The 18,075-nt window shown below is 47.8% G+C and overlaps 1 protein-coding gene across 5 annotated transcripts in view; it reads right to left on the bottom strand.

Moving 5' to 3' along the window:
- LOC117222139 (uncharacterized) overlaps positions 1-18,075 on the bottom strand; it is a 152,987-nt gene that overhangs the window by 8,488 nt on the left and 126,424 nt on the right. For all 5 annotated transcript variants that reach the window (XR_004490626.2, XM_076520383.1, XM_033473658.2 and 2 more), the window contains 5 exons: positions 8,169-8,318; positions 2,603-2,875; positions 1,592-1,678; positions 1,438-1,486; positions 535-793 (listed from right to left, as the gene is read on the bottom strand). Coding sequence is in view for 4 of the 5 variants with exons in the window: in XM_076520383.1 (XP_076376498.1) it covers positions 535-793; positions 1,438-1,486; positions 1,592-1,678; positions 2,603-2,875; positions 8,169-8,318 (818 nt within the window). In the remaining variant the exon portion in view is untranslated. The remainder of the gene's footprint in view (positions 1-534; positions 794-1,437; positions 1,487-1,591; positions 1,679-2,602; positions 2,876-8,168; positions 8,319-18,075) is intronic.

Here is an 18,075-nt window from a genome sequence, read left to right on the forward strand (position 1 = left end):
TCGACGCCCGATTGCTGCTCGATCCGATTCGTCGCTTTCTCGATCGACCGCTTTTCGACCACCGATCTCTACGGATTACTCTCTGTGCCGCGACGAATCGCATCGCGCAGCAAACCGGAGCACGCAGAGACCCACCTGCTTACGGGGATGCAACTTGTCCATTCCTCTCTTTCTCTCTCACGCTCACTTTTTCTCTCTCTCTCTCTCTCCCCCTCTCTCTTTCTCTCTCTCTCTATATATCTCGACGACCAGCGAATACGTCGATATGCTCGTTTTAACTTCCAAACGTCTCGGTACACGTGTAATTGGTCCAACGGCCGGCGAGAGCTTTTTCGATAAACGAGAATTCGTCGGAGCGGAAGCTACGACGGTCCCCGGGACGCGCGGATCCGCTCGTAAAATACGGCGGAGAGGAGGCGCGCGGTTGTTTCGCGACCGGGTCGCGACGACGGCGTGGCGAGAGGGCCGAGAGGGCCGAGAGGGCCGACGGTGGCCGGGTGTGGGTGAGATCGTCAAGTGTGTTCGTCCATTTACCTATACGGATGTTTAAGGCAACCATAACTGTCGCGATATCTGCCGTAGAGGGTGCCGTAGGAGACGCCGAGTAGCTCGGCGGCAGTCTTCATTTCCAATTCTTTGCTCTTAATGGCGTCCATAACGCGTCGCGTGAACGGCTCCTCCCAGAACTCTTGGCGGCGTCCCGTCGTCAGGTAATCGTTCATCTTCACGACGTCTCGGAATTGCTCGGGAATCGATGGGTTCGTAGCGTTGGAATTCGAGGGTGTGTTGGGTGCTGCGGCAAAATCAAACCACGTTAGATCCTTCGCGCCTTGCGTCCACGCCAACGACGCACACGCGTACGTTATGCGTTCGCATACTTAGACCATACTGTGCTACACGTACAGGGAATCCAACGATACCGGTGAATTCTAATAGACTCGCGAGAATTGTGCAATTTGAATCGCTGCTAATGCGAAGCGATCGGTAGACCGCGGATCTTCGCGCGGTGTAAAAATTGTCTCGCGACTCTTGTATCGAACAGCAATTAGATAAAAATGTATTTCTTCTTTCAACGATGCCGATACAGCGAAAATAATATTATTAGTATTTCCTCGATCCATATTTGCTGTAAATGCGTGAAATCCGCGGTCCAGCGATCTCGGAACTTCCAGCGACGATGTCTGAGAAGTTAAAAAACATGCGACTATGCGATACGTTGTTCCTTGCAGCAACACAGACGCATATACGAATATGGTCTAAGGTTCGCGGACGCGCGCGCGTTCGTTTTCGCGTTTCGGACCGATAGGCGAGGCGTACGAGTCGGCTCGCGACCGAGGCAATTCCGTCGGTTTTTCACCGTCGCTCGAACGCTCGTTAGCCGAAAACTAACGAGGCCGGCGAGGCAGCGAGAGGCGGTCCAGTTAATATCGCGCGTACCTTTCTTCTCTTGATCGGATGCGCTGTCGTCCTTGGGCATGTACGATAGCTGGAAAAGATAAAAAGACCGCGAGACGCGGCGCGCGTTAATAGTCGGCCCCCTCCTCTTTCAACGTCGATCGTAATTTCATGCTAAGGGATGTCGGTCGCTTACCATCGGCAGTTGCGTTTCGTTCGTCTCGTTCATCATCATCTCGTCGTCCCAGCTCTCGTGGTCGCCGCCCTCGCTCATCATTTCCTCCTGGGAAATCAAACAGGTCGAACACCGTTAGAACATTCGCACTCTTCCCCGGCAAAGTGCCGGGGCCCTCCAATCTTTCGTCCGCAATTTTTTACGTTTCCAGCCCTCGGCTCTCTGTTCGCAGTCGTCGGCCCGCGACGATCTTTTACGAACAGCATTGCCTGTATCGGCGCGATAATCCTTTAACTCCTCGCCGTGCCATTTTCTCTCCACGGTTTGCAACGATTCTGCTCTCTCGTCGTCGATGCTTGTTCGAGCAAACGAAGCCACGCGACGAAGACAAATTCGCTTTCTCTCGTACGAAATTATTCGCAGACATTTTCACGGTCGATTTAACGAATGTTTAACGAACTTTGTTGTTTTCCTCGAAGGATCGCAAGCGGTATCGCGCGATAAAATAAGACGGATAACGTGAAACGAGAAGATACTATTATTAAACTATGAATGCTATTCGCGATCGAGTCTCGTTTATAAGACCGTCTTAAGCATGGTCTTAAGACGCCATCTAGATTAATCACGCACGAACGAGGATCGTCTACGCGAAGAACTCGTTCCCAAGAAAAATCTCAAGAATCGACTGTGAACCTAAGACCGTGTCTAAGACCATGCTTAAGACGGCCTTATAAATAAGGCCGGTCACACTTATCGTGACCGAAGTTACTCGAACGGCCGAGTATCGATGACGAGAGACCAGAATTTTATTTCAAGAAGAAAGAGTAACAATTGCAAGAAATAAAAGTAGCAGCTTCGTTTTCCCTTTGATCGTACAAATAGATTAAAAATAATGCATCGACGTGAAAGAAATACTTTCGATTCTTCGTTGTTATTGCTAAAGATCTCCATCGCGAATGAGATTCTTCAAAGTATGACAAAGAGAAGGCGGATGGCCTTACACGGCCTTACACGGTCATTGGCTTGACGTACATTTCCGGTGATGCAGGTGATTTTCGGTGTGAAGACGTCGTGAATCGAGGGTGGATCGTCTAGAGGCGGACGCCCCCTGCGTTTCTGTTTGGGGGGTGGCAGTTCATCGGCGTCCCCTTCCTTGAGGACCGTCTCGACGCCGGGGGTCGCCGCGCCGGGACTGTGACCGCTGTTGCTCAGGTCATTCTGTGTGGAGTCGCTGCGCCAGCTCACCTCGGCGAGGCCCTTGATGTGCAGGTCCTCCGCGGTTTTCAGCAGGGACGACAATCTCGACTGAAAAGGAGCACAGACATCTTTGATCAGACGCGTCGAAGAAACGCGACGTTCCTACGGTGTCCCGACAGAGCTTTCGTTGTCCTCTGCGAACACTGTGTTCTCCACCCTTCGTCCTTCTTAGTTCGTCGCGCGCGTCGTAGAGCGTCGAATGTAATTTTATTTATTTGCTTCCTCTTAAAAGTATTTTCACGTTTAACCTTCAACCGGAGACCAAATTCTCTTTATAGCTTGATTCGCAGACTGATAAAGACGTCGAACCGACGGACGCCACCACCGGTCGAAGGTTAATCGATCGAATTTGCTTTCTGAAAATGAAACAGCTTGCAAACAAAAATTTGTGAATTTGGGAAGAGGAGACACGATTGTTCGAGGCTTGCGCCTCGTTTTCATACCTGTTGGCAATCGGCAACTGTAAAAACGACCTCCTCTTTCCAAATGGTCCATTTTTATTTGCAAGCCGAGCGTCGATTGGGCAGAATTTACCGTACACCCGTTCTCACCCACGATCGAGCCTAGCGTCCTTGCACTCCTTGTCTACAAACCGTGTTTCCAGTCGGATCCTTTATCGGCCGAGCCAACGAAGAAGAACGTAGACCGATCGATTCGCCGCGGGACCGGAAAACCGAGCAGAACAACCGAGATTCTTCCGTTGAAAAAAAAGCCGTCGGACGCGCGGCGTAGAAGCGATTCGAGGTTTCGTGACCGGCAGCACGTTCCATATACACGGGCACACGCTCACATCCACCGACTAATCAAGGTAAGTACCCAGTTCCTTCTTTTTAGCCCGACATTGGCCCGACCGCCTCTGGCAAGAGTTACCCGGCGAGCGGGTAATACATTTAACCGGCCACTTTCGATACATCCCCGCGGCGCAGTTCAAGCATAAATGGAATAATATACGGACAAGCGTGTTCCACGGTTCCTGGCACGAGTACCCGGGCTGGCCCGACCAGGCCCGACCCGTTCCCACGTCCGGCGTTTCTTCGTCGCGAGGAGCCAAGCCGAGGGCGAGGCTCGCGGGGACGCGCGGCCAGGTAAATCAAATTATCTCGATGGGAAAAGATCACGGAAAAACGCGATCGCGATAACGCTGGAAGAATTAGTCCCGCGGAACCGCTATTATCGCAACGACCATTACTCGGACGCCCGATCGTCCAGTGTTCCATCGTCGGAATGCTATCCGTAACGCGCGTTCAGCTCCGCGAAATCCTTCGCGCTGGACGACAGACTCGTCTACGCGAAACTTTTTAGCCGAGCCTCGTCTCCCGCAGTTTACGTAAACAGCTTCCGAGCATAATTAAAAACGCCGAGTATAATTAAAATAAAATAAGCCTTCGCTTCGAATCTCTAAAAAAGAAAGACGTGAAATCATTCGCGAAGATCATTACGATTTTCTTATTTACTTCGTACTATATCGTGAAACGCGTTTTTCCAATAACGCGTGTATTTAATATCTCGCTAATAATGACAAAAGAATAATGAAATTTCCTTCTCGTTTCGACGTACACACGCGCCGCGGGCTTTCGAAACCTCGTTCGCAAATCCTGCTGGAAAGCATTCCGGCAGCAATTTCGACATTCTAGCGAACTTACGAATCGGTAAATTGTATTAGCAATCGTCTATATGAGAAATATTATCGACGTCCGTGTATTTCTTTGAAAAAGAAGGGATAGGCTGCTTACGCTGGAAATTCATTAGCACGAAAGTTACGGGTTTTGTACCGCGGCGGGCATAAGGAGCCGCGCGGTGTGCACGGCGGCGGTCGAATAACAAGGTAAAAGCCGATATATCGGCGGGCAGCTGGCCGGCAGCGGAATAGGTCCAATTATTATTTACCAATTTTCACCGCAATAATGCCGGCGCGACCGAGAGAATGCGAAATTATATGGGAACTTTCTACGGACGGAGCGCGCGTAGCGGCGCGGCTGGCTTTCTATCGGCATCGGCCACGGCCGGAATCGGAAAAATGCTTATGTGGGTCAGCGTCTACAGTCTACGGTGTACGGCGATAGAGCGAACGAGCGAGCGAGCGTTTCAGAAACCGGCGCCGGATCGCGCCGCTTTCGTTTCGCGATCGGCCACGGAAAAAGCGTTGCTCGATGGCCCGTGCCGCGTCGGCTAAAGCTCGGCCCTCGGCCGGATCCCCGCCGCGGATTTTCACCCGGAGCCAGCCGGATTTTTCGCGGACGAAACGTGGCCGGTGAAAGCTCGCGGAACGCTGCTCGATCACGAATAGAAATCCGGAAGACCGGCACGGTCGTTCTTCTTCGGCCCGATCCTCCTGGCACCGCGGATCCGATTCGAATTCGAGATGGCTCGTCGCCGCGGATCGAGGAGAGAACGCGACCTTTTTTACGCGGAAATGTCACAGCGCCGCAGGAATCGGCCTTTTCCGCAGAGACTTCGCCGGGAGGACGTTCGCCGCGAGAAAGAATTCCTACGTTCGGCTGTGTTTGATCGTCGAGAGTACGAACCCCTTGGCTACGATGCACAGAGCGACAGGATAAGGGTTCCGGTTACCGACACGTTAACGATCGTCTTTCGTTCATCTATACAGGGTGTCTAGAAAAGTCGGGATCAAAGTTATACAGTGAATTTTCCCTAATCGACGCTCGGAATGTGCAGAAAAATGGACAATTTGGGAAGTGGAGGTACGATTATTAAAGCTTTGTACTACGTAAGGCTTCAACTCTTCCCAAATTGTTCATTTTCGTGCAGAATCTCAGCGTCGATTAGGGAGAATTTACTGTACCTGCTATGCGTTACTTTGGTCAGATAGAAGGAAAATGCTCGGATTAACTTGGGTCTTCTTCGTCTTGCTTCATCGAAACGACACAAGCTTTCAAAATGTACGCACGCGTCGCGTGAAAGAAAAGAAATGAAAAACGAGTCGTTTCTAATTGTTTGCCAGTTCCGGCGTTAAGAAAACCGTCCGCGAGTATTCTCGGAAGAAGGACAAAAATCTTTTTGCGAACTTCGGAATGAATATATCGCGAACGCGAGAGCCCGACAGGCGCGCCGACGACCGCAGTTCTCTGGGAGTGATAGGCACCGATTAGAAAAAGCATCGAACCGTTGCATTCCCACGTACAGTAGCCAGATCTGCATAAAGAACACGCGAGGATCCGCGAACGAGACACACACACACACCGGCGTGTATCGAACTTTTCGTGGTCGTTTTTTTCCCCCGTTGGTTAGTTGCACGGCTCGCCTCGCGTTTTTGCCTACCCCGGAACGGGTACTATCGATTGTACACCGGTCGTTATTAGTTAATTAACCGGTGCTCATTGGCCGGGCGTAATTCATCTTTTTTCGCGGAGGAAGAATGAGCGATGCGGACCATTACGGTGCCAGCTGCCCTGTTTCTTGCCTTTCCGGTGCTAGCTGCGGCTAGGCGCACACCTGTACGAGCTGAATATTTCTTTAACGAGTTCGCAACGGCAGGAAGTTACCGCTCCGCGACGCCGCCGACGTCTACGGACGCTGGGTCAGATACGTCCGGTTTTCGCGTATAGGGCTACGGCGGATGGCCCAATTACTGCGCCCTCCGATCAGAAGCGTAGAGAAAACGACAAGCTTTTTTATCAAGGCGAAGCGTGTAACGCGTTGTTTACGCGACGAATAAAAAGGTGATAAAAATAAATAACAAGTAAATCGAAGAATAAATAAAAGGAATACTAAGTACAGAAATGAAATAAGAATGAAAAGATTAGAAAATCAGGAAGCTCGACTAGGAAAGAAGAGAAAGAAAATCGATTATAGAGCGACAACAGCGGGCAGCATTGCGCGTCGAGCGCTCGATACGACGCCGAGGAAGACGATTGATGCGATTACGTTCCGTTGTTCCTCGATGCGAACGGATGAAAATCGCGAGGGGCCGCGGAGAAATTTCGCCCGGAACAAACGCGATCACCGTTCGTTGAAAAAAAGCCCAAGGGGCGTAGAGAGGCCGCGCTTCCGGGACAATTTACATGCCACGTAAAAGGAGTGGTTGGTCCTCGAACGACAAATGCTTTCCTCGGCAAAGCCCGGCGTCCCGGACAGGCGGGATCCGTCTTCGGTCGTTAATTAAAGAGCCGAGCATCGATCAAACGTTTCGATTTTCAGCGGGGTTCCGGCGCGGACAAAGTGGCCCCACCCCTTTCGTCAGACAACGCCGAAGAAAGGAACGATTGACCGTGGCGAAAAACACAAATTGGGTCCTCGGGATTTTCGCGGGGATCGACGGCCGAAGGCTTTTGAAGTCCTTTGGGGTCGTCGATTATTAATACAAATCGAGGCCAGGCCGAGCCGCCGCGCGTGTCTCCGTCGCGGCGACGGTTTCTCGTCGCGACGTCCCGCCGGTTGCCGCGGGTGGCAAGTGCCTCTCGTGGTGTCCACGATGTAAATAAGTCGTCGATCGGTCGTGAAAAGGGGGCCGAGAGAGAAAGAGAGAGAGAGAGAGAGAGAGAGAGAGAGAGAGAGAGAGAGAGAGAGAGGAGAGCCGCGCGTCCCCACGACCGGCTTTATTTCTTTAATCAGTTTGAATTTCGCCACTCGAGGCTCGGGCGCCGTTGCACCGTCGTTCGTCCGGGCCTCCGCGACTCGCTTTGTGCCGCCGCTCGAAAGTAATTTCCTCCCGAGGAGGAAAAAGCGCCGATTCCAGAGCAGACTCGCGCGGATCGGTCGCGGGGGAACCGTTCAACGGCTCCTCCATCCGTCTGGAAACACGCTCGACGCGGCACGAGTGTCGTTGAATCCGCGCGCGTTCCGCACGAAACCGCTCCTCCCGGCCGCTCCAAAGCTCGCAACGCGAAATTTCGGCTACGAGATTCTCTTCATCGGCGAGCTCAATGCCCGCCGGAGATCCTCGAACGAAGATGCAGTTGCATTTTTATTTCCGACGCGGTTAAGGGAACATCCGCGGATCCGACCCCGGCTCGACTCTCCATAGAAATTAGTTCGGTCTATCGCTGCTCCGCCGATTTTCACGGTACACAATCGAATTCGGCGGTAACGGCGAAACTCCGGGTTCCCGAACCAGAATGAATACTCGAACCGATAGAACTGCTTCTTCGAAACGGTGCCGGGTTAACCAGTTCGCTGGAAAGTGCGTAAGTTTTACCGCGATTGTGCCGCGTACGTTCGATCTTTCTCACATTTTCTTTAAATACAAACGCTTTCGTAAAATATACGATTTAATAAGGAATATCTGAGAATAACAGGGTGGAATTTAGGTTCGGTTAAAGTTCGGAGGTTTCCATAATCGGGGCATTTAATAATAGAATTAGGATGTTCGGTGAATACTCACGTGATCGATGTTGATCTCTCCTTTGTACATGAATTCGACCAGAATTTTGATATCCGCGAACTTCACGTCGCGCATTATGACGATCGGGTCCCTTCCGTCGAACTGCGACAGGATTGTGTCGAAGAACGTGCTGCACGCCGACAGAACCACCTGCAACAATTTAATCGAGGCGCAACTTAGACTCTGTTACATTCTCTTCGGGTTCTCCTCTCGGCGAGAACACTGGTACAATATGGTAAAAAAACTTTCAACCCTTCGACAGTGCCTCGAAACAATTTTCGAAGCTTACGTTAAATATCAGCTCGAGTAAACGAACGTAGAATAATTTTGTATATTCTTTAACCAACCCCTTCCTTGAAACTAGCTGAAACAAGCAGAGTTAAAAACATTGGGAAAAACGAACGTCTTGGACTCGTTTTGCCGTACGATCGAACTCGCAATAAACTAATTAATTTCTTGAAAATTATAGAGCGTCGAAGTTAACAAGAATCGTTGAATTTTTCGGGAACTCTGAAGTCAACAGCGAGTACCGAAGGCACCGAGTTCTACTCTGGAATGCCAAAGGAGCGATAGAAAGGGTAAACGAGTCGGAGAAGCGGTGAATCGTCCGAGCCAAAACACGGCCAACTTTGACACTGGTAGTTCAAGGGAGAACGCAGCCGAATCGGGGCCGCGACCGTAATTAAGGAGCCGGTGGAATCCACGGGCTTTAATAAGGGCACACGGCGCCGTGTGTCCGTCATTATTAATTAAGAGCTCGGGATACGCGGCTCGTGCCGAGCCGAGCCGAGTCGGGACGAGTCGGGGCGAACACCGAACCGAGACAGCGACGCGCGTGATACGTGTCCGGTGCCGCCACCCGGTATAAATCGCCAGATTACGGGACGCGCGATCGAATTCTTAAGCGAACGCTTCCCGAACAGGCTCCGATAAAATATGTATTTCCGGCTCGACGCCCGACCCGGCCAGCACGTGCAGATCTGTCATGAAAGTCAATGAAGCACTCGGCGAACAGGCTACTCTCCCGTCCCATGGTTGCCGCGGTTTTTTTCGGACGGCGCCGATGAGAGAATTTCGCAGCTTCCGGGGAGGACCGCGAGCTAATTCGCGGGATTCCCCTAACGCAGGAAACTAACGAATCGTCTCGCGCGCGAACGTGGTTTACTTTGTACGTCTGCAAGTTTCGAGGGAATGATCGTTATCGCGTTGGAAAAATTGATTTATTTATCGAGTGAGCGAATAAGCTTTATATCGAACGACTGCTTTTGCTTCGTATTAAAAGGTAGTCTCGTTAAAGAGTCGAAGATGTCCAGGTAAACGATATCGATCGTATGGTGGCATCGACGATTTTATCTACGAAACGGACCGTCGATAATGATAGGATTAGAGGATGATTAGTCGTGCTGTGAACGTTCCGCGTGTCGGATCGCGATAGTGAGAGCGAGGCTCTGAGAAAGTTGCGGATTTTGTCGAGTAGCGGCAGCCAGCGTTTCGATGCTTCGACGAAATGGAAACGTTGCGAACATTCGACCAATTGTCTCGGCCGTTTACTTTGTAACTAGAGTGCGAATTTTACGTATTTATTGGAAGATTGGATACTTGCGGTTGAACATAGGATAACGACTGAAAAATAATGAAAGAAAGGTGGACGCGTTATTTTCAATCGATTAAAATGATCGTCGAAATAAACGTTGTTCTCTCGCGTTTCCACTGCATCGTCTTCACGGTGGTTATTTACCGTCTTTATGGAACTTGTCGTTGCCGTGCTTGTTTCGTTTCGACTCGTTTCACATCATAATTACGCTCGCAGATAACCCCGATAGCTACGTTCGTCCTAATTTAATTAGTATCCGTAAAAGGTACGAACGCGTTGGACGAGCAATCGATGGGACGCGGGGGCCTCTCGACTCCGCAGTTTCGATGCGATTCAACGAAATACTTTGCTCTCGTAAACTGTTTAAGTCGTTGCCCGTCAAAGTGTTACAAGTAGGAAAAGACTTTAAACTTGCTGGCCGGCATGGCGAACTTTGATCTTTGACGTAAGAGTTTATACAGTTTATCGATGGCTAGCGCCGATGGGTTATTAATAGGTCGACAATAGGCTCTTTGCTCGGTGGGTCGTCCGATTCTTTTAGCGATCGCGATTAAATTTGAGTCCGACGATAACGCCGGGGAAGACTCTCGTTATCGTCGCGTCGGAGCTTCCGGGAATCGGTAAATATCGTCGGAAGACCCGAAGTTGCCGGTCGACGAGATCGTTCGGAATTCTCGCAGTTCGTAACCGACAGGGGACCTCCGAAAATCGATGGGAACGGTGGTTGTTTAATAAACGAGGAAAAGGAGATTCTCGCGAGCGTCTCGGTCTCTCGGAGGGCCCGGAATCCTGAAAGCGATCCCGCAAAAAGACGCTGCAACCGACCGCTCAAAGACGCCCCGTGTGAAAGCGGCTTAAAGCGATCCAGGATACGCTGCACACGCGTGCACAGCCGTACCCGGCAGCTGTTTAAGCACCGCCGATCGACGGGCACTTCTGTCAATCGCGATTTTATTTACCGACACGTCGTTTATAAAGCGACGCGTATACCCCGTCAGTATCCCGTCGACCGGTTTTCATCGTAATTTCGCTGCCACCTATTTTCTGGAGTAATCTGGTTACCGTGTAATGGAGAACACCGAAACCCGGCTCGTCACTCATCGAATTAACGTAGTCGAATGCGCATTGTTCGTACCTTTCCGAAATGTCACGCGCCGGACGCCGGACGCCGGCCGAAGGGCAGAAAGAGACCGATGAATCTTCTGGAACGCGGGAATTAACCGAGTCGAATTTACGAACGGCTTAAGCCCCCGTTCCGATGCTCTGCACTTCCCCGTTCTTGGAAACGACGATAATTCCAGCGAACGGTGCAACGCGACGCCGCTACAAAGCGCTTAATTCGAACGCCGATGACATCTCCATTAAACAGCGAATAAATCGGGCCCGGTTCTACCGCTCGAATTTATTACCGGGAGTTTATTAGTTTGTCTCCGCTATCGGATTCTCTGACGTCCCGTAAATCAGCAGGGCCGAGCCTACAGCTTTTGTCAGCGACACCATCGACGGCGAATCGGAGATCGGCAACAGCATCGAAGTTCCCGATGTTCCGCGGACGGATTTCGAATCTGGAGCTTCGCGCCGTCCCTTCGGGGAGATACGATCGCGAGAACGAGGGTAATTGTTGGCGCGATTCGAAGCAGAATTGGGCGTTATCGCGAATAAATTCTTCGAAGAACGTTTTATTCGAAAGATACTTGGAACACGTTCTTATTCAGGCTGAAATTCGTGGAGTTAAATTTTGCTCTTTTAGAAATAATTTTGCTTAAATTATTTCTCTCTATCCTGCTTATACAAACGTTCGGACCCTGTCTTTCACCGTTTCTTTGCAACGTATTTATTATTTTGCAACAATAAACGTTACGTCAGTAATCTCGAAACGACGAAAACAATATTTTGGAGGTTCGCCGTCGTTTTGTCGCGGAGTGTACACGTTCGGGCCAGAGCTCGTTTCGGCCGGTCGCCGATTACGCTGGTCGTTCCCGGTTCAATTTCTGTCTATGATCGTCCAGAAACCAAAATCATCTGTTGCTAAAAGATTCATCCTTGACTGGGTTAATGGCTCATTAAAATAAATTGATAATCCGGAATCGCCGAGTCCCCGAATAGCGGCGTCGCAGAAATGGGTCGGAGCGAGGAAGACAATTTTAGTTCGCGGCCGAGTATCGGAACGGACTGCTAACGCCGAAGATAATGCGGCCAATTATTTAACAGGTCGTTCCATAATTTACGCAATTACTCCGCGGGACGTTGAATGAATCTAAATTGCAGGTGGCCGCCCGTTAAAAAAGAGAACCGGCTCTCGAATACGCGCGACTGAATTTAACAGGTTCGCGACGAGCTGAACCAGCGCGGCGCGGTACATTCATGTTTGTACCAAGGAACGGGATGCGCCACGTACACGATTCTCTACCGTCGCACATCGACCGCGTCGTAGCAATTAATAAACTAACCGCTGTAATTGACAAGTTTATTTACAGCTTTCTACACGTAAGAGAACTCTGTCCTATCTTCGTGAATTTCTTCGGCACGATCGCGACGCGGCAAGATTTCACTGTCTTCGCTCTTGTTCAAATTTTTTTCGGAGATACCGTTCGCGGCGAAATGAAATTCGATGCTTCCTCTTCCGTTTAAAAAAAATAGTAGGTCGCTGCAATAAATTTTGGCAAAGTTACAGCACTTCGAAGCAACCCTTGCATTTTTGGCATGTATCGCCAGCCATTGGTATTTTCAAATGTTGCAGATTTCCGTAAGATTTCCGACCGCCGCCAGTGTCTAGAAAATGTCTGAAAACGTTCAGTTTCTTCGAACCTTTATCTTCGGATATTTTGCCGATTTTTAACGCGACGCGCCGACTAGTTGCTTCGAAGGACCACCCCTTTCCAGGGGTGACAAATGAGATCGACAAGGGTTACCTTTGAAGTGCTGTAACTTCGCGAAAAAAAATCGCAGCCACGTTCCCTTTTTTTCTAATTAAAGAGAAAGAATCGAACTTCGTTCCGCTGTCAACGGCATCCCCGAACAAAATTTGTCAAAATCCGTGCGTTTCGTCGAACTTGGCAATTTTCAACGTGACGAACATGCCTCCGGATTTAAAGGGTTACAGCGACGAGAGAGAGCATTAAACATGAAATTCGGGAACGCTGACTTAAATTAGAGGTTTCGATCTTTAATTCGAAGAAAAGATGATCATCCTGCGATCGTTTTTCGCGGAGTTATCGTCGATCGAAGATGGCCGATTTTTATCCAAAATTTGTCTATGCTGTAATTCTTCTCGAATTGTATAAAATCTTTCAAGACCAAAGGTTAATTGCTACGCATTTTAATCTGACGGAACAAAAATTCCGCAGCAATAGGTACACCCGCAGTAACATATACCACAAGTCTGTACCGCTGCGTCGATCGTGACGCGCCTGTAGATCTTCGTGATCGCCGTTCCTGAATCGGCCGGTACAATCAAAACGAGACACACCCTCCGCGGAGCCGTGGCCCCGAATTTGCATTTCATCCCGTGGAAATATAAATTGACTCTTTTTCAACTTCGTGCCGCATTCTTTTTTCCCCGACTTCTTTTTACCTCTCCTCCTCGCCTCGCCGTCCGCCGCCCCTCGCTCCCGTTTCCGCCCCGCGCGTTTCTTCGTTTTTGTCGTGCTCTAGAGCACCCCCTTCCCCCCCCGTCCCCAACCCCTCTGCCGGTTTATATCGACTGGAGGGCGCGCGCGCGCACGCACCGCGCCCCGCGTAATTCCTTGAAAATTATTCCGCGGAACAACAATGGAATTTTGCATGCAAGTAAAATGAAGCAACTGAATGCACATTAATTCGCGCGGCGCGGAGCAGAGCGGAGCGGCGCATTGTTAGCGTTGCGGCGCCGCAAAAGCCCGTTTCGTTTTCGTCGCGAATCATTTATTCCTTGGCCCTTCGGCCGAGACCACCCTCGCACCCTCGCACCCTCTCGGCTCGTCGCCACGTGCCGAACTTCCCCAGTAATCGATTGTTTTGTCGTTACTTTTCTAATTGATTACGAACAGTGATCATCGAACTCGTCGATCAATTAATTCTTACTAGAATCGATCAGCGATCATGATTATGTTCGGTAATCTGTATTCATTAGCATTTCGACTGCCGGCTCGATGCCGTAAGCGGCGACTAATATTCCGGACTGCGGCGAAACTAGATTTTTCAAATAGCAAGCAGATCGGGAATTATTTTTATTTTCAAAATTAATGTACAAAATTTAGCAGATAAACACTTTTTGGAATACGATAAATTCTCCCGAATTTTCCTTCAGTTTGTAAGCAAAAATGGACAATTTGGGAAGAGGAGATACGATTGCTCGAGCCTCGCTGCTCATTTTTATAGATGCCGATTGTTAACAATTATAGAAACGAGGTGCAAGGCTCGCGTATAATTGTTATTTCAAAAAATGTCGATTTGTCAGATTGTGAATTACTGATCTGTCATAATTCGAAAATCTAGTTTCCCCATTCCTGCCAATATTGTACCGTATTTTATAGAAATACCGTATTTTCGTCCGAGCAGATTTGTGAGACAAAATATTTAGGAAACCTGATACGTTGTTGGATTGCGCACACCACATTATAAATAGTTTTTCTCTCTACATAATTTTCCCGAGTCCATCCGCGAAAAAAGCATTTAGGAAACCCGATACATACGTTGTTAGATGGCGAACACCACGCCATAAATAAATGTTCTCTCTAAATAATTTCTCCGAGTCGTTGGGCGAGATAAAAGATTTAATAAATTTAATACGTTGTCGGATATCGTATAAACAATACGGTGAACAATTTTTCTAACAAGTCTTGCTCGAGTTATTCATTGATCACGATTACTCGATTACTTCACTTATTCATTGAACATAATTACTCGATTACTCGGTAATAGCAATCGTTGATCGTGAACATGATCTCGCGTTAGTCGCGATCGTTACTAATTACGTTTTGCCGAACTCTTCCATAGAAATTGTTCTACGCGCACCGATCGAAATGGTCCGCGGAAGTGTTTGAACGGTTGCAGCAGGGATAGGTTGCATACCTTCGCGCGAGTTTCTACCGTTGTAGATCGTTTCGCAGAGACAGGGATCAGGGTAGAATTTATCGGATCGGTTAAACGATTCTTTATGGCGAGGTTAACGGTGCAATCTCATTAGTAGCCTGCAGATATTCGTGCATTTATGGCACACGGAAATTTCCGGAACACCGGGGCAACGCGTGTGCTAATAAGTCGACTGCGCGGATCTCTATGCAAAGTAAATACAGCAGCATCGGTGGCGACTTGGGAAACCGGCTAAATAGAAATTCTTTCAATCTTTCAGAATCCATTAACTCGAATGATATCAGTGAAATCCAAGCTCCGCCGTCGATTACGTATTCCGGTGATATAATTGCGATCTATGAATTTTCTATGCTTATCGAAAGCTCCTAAAATAGCGATCGTGTTCCTCCATTTAACGCGCCAACCGCCGCTTACCGAAAAACCGTATAATTACTTTATATCGGTCCCGCGGCTCGGAAAGTACGACTTGGTTTATAAAACGATCGGTCGAACCAACTTCTTCCATTCATTCATTCATTATTCACAGCTCTCTTCGTTCCATATGCTTCAATTTCTAAATGTCTAAACGCTATTGCTTACGCTAATTCTGTTCCAGCCCCATAGAACGCACCCAGGGTAAGACTGGGAGAGTTCGCGATCATTTCTTTTAAAACACTCGTAACTTTTCTACTTCCTAGATCTTTAACGAAAAGCGATAGTATTGCAAATGTTAGTTAAGCACTTTTTAGAGAATGTTATCGATAACTAAATGTCGGATATATTTTGCAAAATTATAATCTCCCCCCTTACATTTCAAGAAACCATACAATAAAGTAAAATAAAGTAAAATAAAATAGAGCAAAATAAAATAAATAAAATAAAATGGAATAAAATAGAACAAAATAAAATAGATAGAATAAAATAGAATAAAATAGAATAAAGTAACTTACACAACGAATTAGAGACTACTATTTAGTACATGCTAGAATATATCACACGAGCACAGCTTATACATCTTGGCAGATGGTATATCCTTGCTACAGGAAAGTTATCTAAAGCCACGTCTAATATACGGTCTAAGGTCGAACTCTCCCGTACTTACCCTATATAATTCTCGCTCGCGGACTCTGTTAGCCGGTGAAATCGGTTGCCGCGCGAAGTATCGCGGCAGCAGCGAAATGAAATCCGCGGAATCACATTATCGCAGAGAAGTGACAAGCGGCCGTGCATACATCGCGGGCGCAATTTCAAATAACAGGTGCGAGATTAATTCGATTTCTTTGGCGTTCGGTATGAAAAATGATGTCCGGCGATCGCGCTAATGCGTGATTTTCATACCGATGGATTTTCGAGCGGGAAGATCGAGCATTTGGGGCGTCGACGGGACGCGGAGCGGTCGGCTGACATGGAATTTGATTGCCGGTTACAGAAAGAACGCCGGTTATTGCGCCGGTACCTGGAAATAATTGCTCAGCTAAAGCGTTAATCGTTTCGCGTATGAAACAACGACGCGACGGCCGCGATGCTGCAAAAAGGAGCCCTGGATGCGAGTCCGGAAATTCTCTGCTGGCCGCGATTGATCGTCGCGCGTGTACCCACACGTATAAATCGATTTTAATCGGAGCATCGGATATTCTTGCAGCGGCCAAGTCAAAAGGCTCATCTCTCTCTCTCTCTCTCTCTCCCTCTCTCTACTTCTCCTCTCCACGAATTCCTCTGGCGCGCACCGATTTATATATTCATATTAAAACAATATTGAATTTTTGTCCGCGGATCTTCCCCTATTATTTTCGACCGTAGCAGGAGAGAGAGAGAGAGAGAGAGAGAGAGAGAGAGAGAGAGAGACGGGGGGAGCGATGTAGTAAAATAGTAATTAGTTGGTCGCGGATTTCGTGCGTTTATTGCGAACGAGATTATCCGAACGATGTCGGTGTAGTTGGAATTTTTAGTGGCACTTAACCAGCCTTTTATTTTATTTCGACGATGATGGAAACTTTAACGGCCGAGGCGATTTCTGTTTGATTCCAATGACTAAATTAATCCAGGACGGTTTCGTAATAGCCCTCGCAGGTAGAACAATTAGAATTCGCCCAACCGGGAATTAAACACAAACTTATTACGTTAATCAACGCTTTAGTCCGGTAATGAGCTACGGCGAAACGTATGTTATTAGACCTTATTAATAGTATTATTATTATTTTTGTGGATTTCATTAGGTTGCGCTCCCCGTAACGCATAAATGTCTTAATTGTAGTAATTGGCAGCCGTTTTATTTAATTTATTCACTCGGTTCCTGTACCTTACGCGCACATCCATTAATTATCCCTTTACTTTTACTCTTTGTTCAACAGCAATACCTGCAATTTCATCTTTTCTCATCTATTTTTCAAATTACTTTTATTCTTCCCGGCCCCCCTCTCTCTCTCTCTCTCTCTCTCTCTCTCTCTCTCGTTCTCTCGTTGCAGTTTCCAACACTTTCGCAGTCGGCGATTTCTTTGCTACCCTAAAACTGAAAGCCGCTTGAAAGGGAGCAAGTCCAAAGCCGGTTCGCCGCGGGCTTCTGTCATTAACAGAAGGATGGGAATTATAAAATTTGTTTCAAAATACCGTACTTACGTCCGCTTGTTACGTTGAATTAAAAAAAAAAAAAAAAGAATGAAAAGGACAGTCAAAAAAAAGAACGAAAAAAAATAGCACATAGCACGTATGAATAGGATTTTTATATTCGCCCCGTTGCTGCCGTATCGTTTTACGTCGGCTGCGAAACGTGTCCTCACTTTTACCGTTTACATTCCCTATACAAAATTACCGTATATCGCGTTTTTAATCTTTGAACTAGTTCACTTAAAGTAACACCATCCGCAGCGTTCACGTTAAATATTTCGCTCGTTTAATCGTGCGATTACACTGAGTAATCATTATTCCAGTCTCATTATTGTTATTATTATTATTATTATTATTATTATTATTATTATTATCATTATTATTATCATTATTACTATTAATAATGAAACAGTTACCTCTCGCCCGAACCGAGAAGATAAAATCTATGATTATAAAAGACGAAACATATTATTATTATCTATTTATTTATCAACGGGCACGTTGTTCTTTGTGTACGTTCGCGGTAATTGTACAGGGATATATGAGAATATATTAGATACTATATATAGTGGTGGACGTTCCAGTTTTATGGATGTATATTTACATAATATACATATATAACGTATATAATAAACGCGTGAACCGATTGGAAGTCAA

This window comes from Megalopta genalis, chromosome 3 (genome assembly GCF_051020955.1).
Source record: "Megalopta genalis isolate 19385.01 chromosome 3, iyMegGena1_principal, whole genome shotgun sequence".
In the NCBI taxonomy this organism is placed as follows: domain Eukaryota; kingdom Metazoa; phylum Arthropoda; class Insecta; order Hymenoptera; family Halictidae; genus Megalopta; species Megalopta genalis.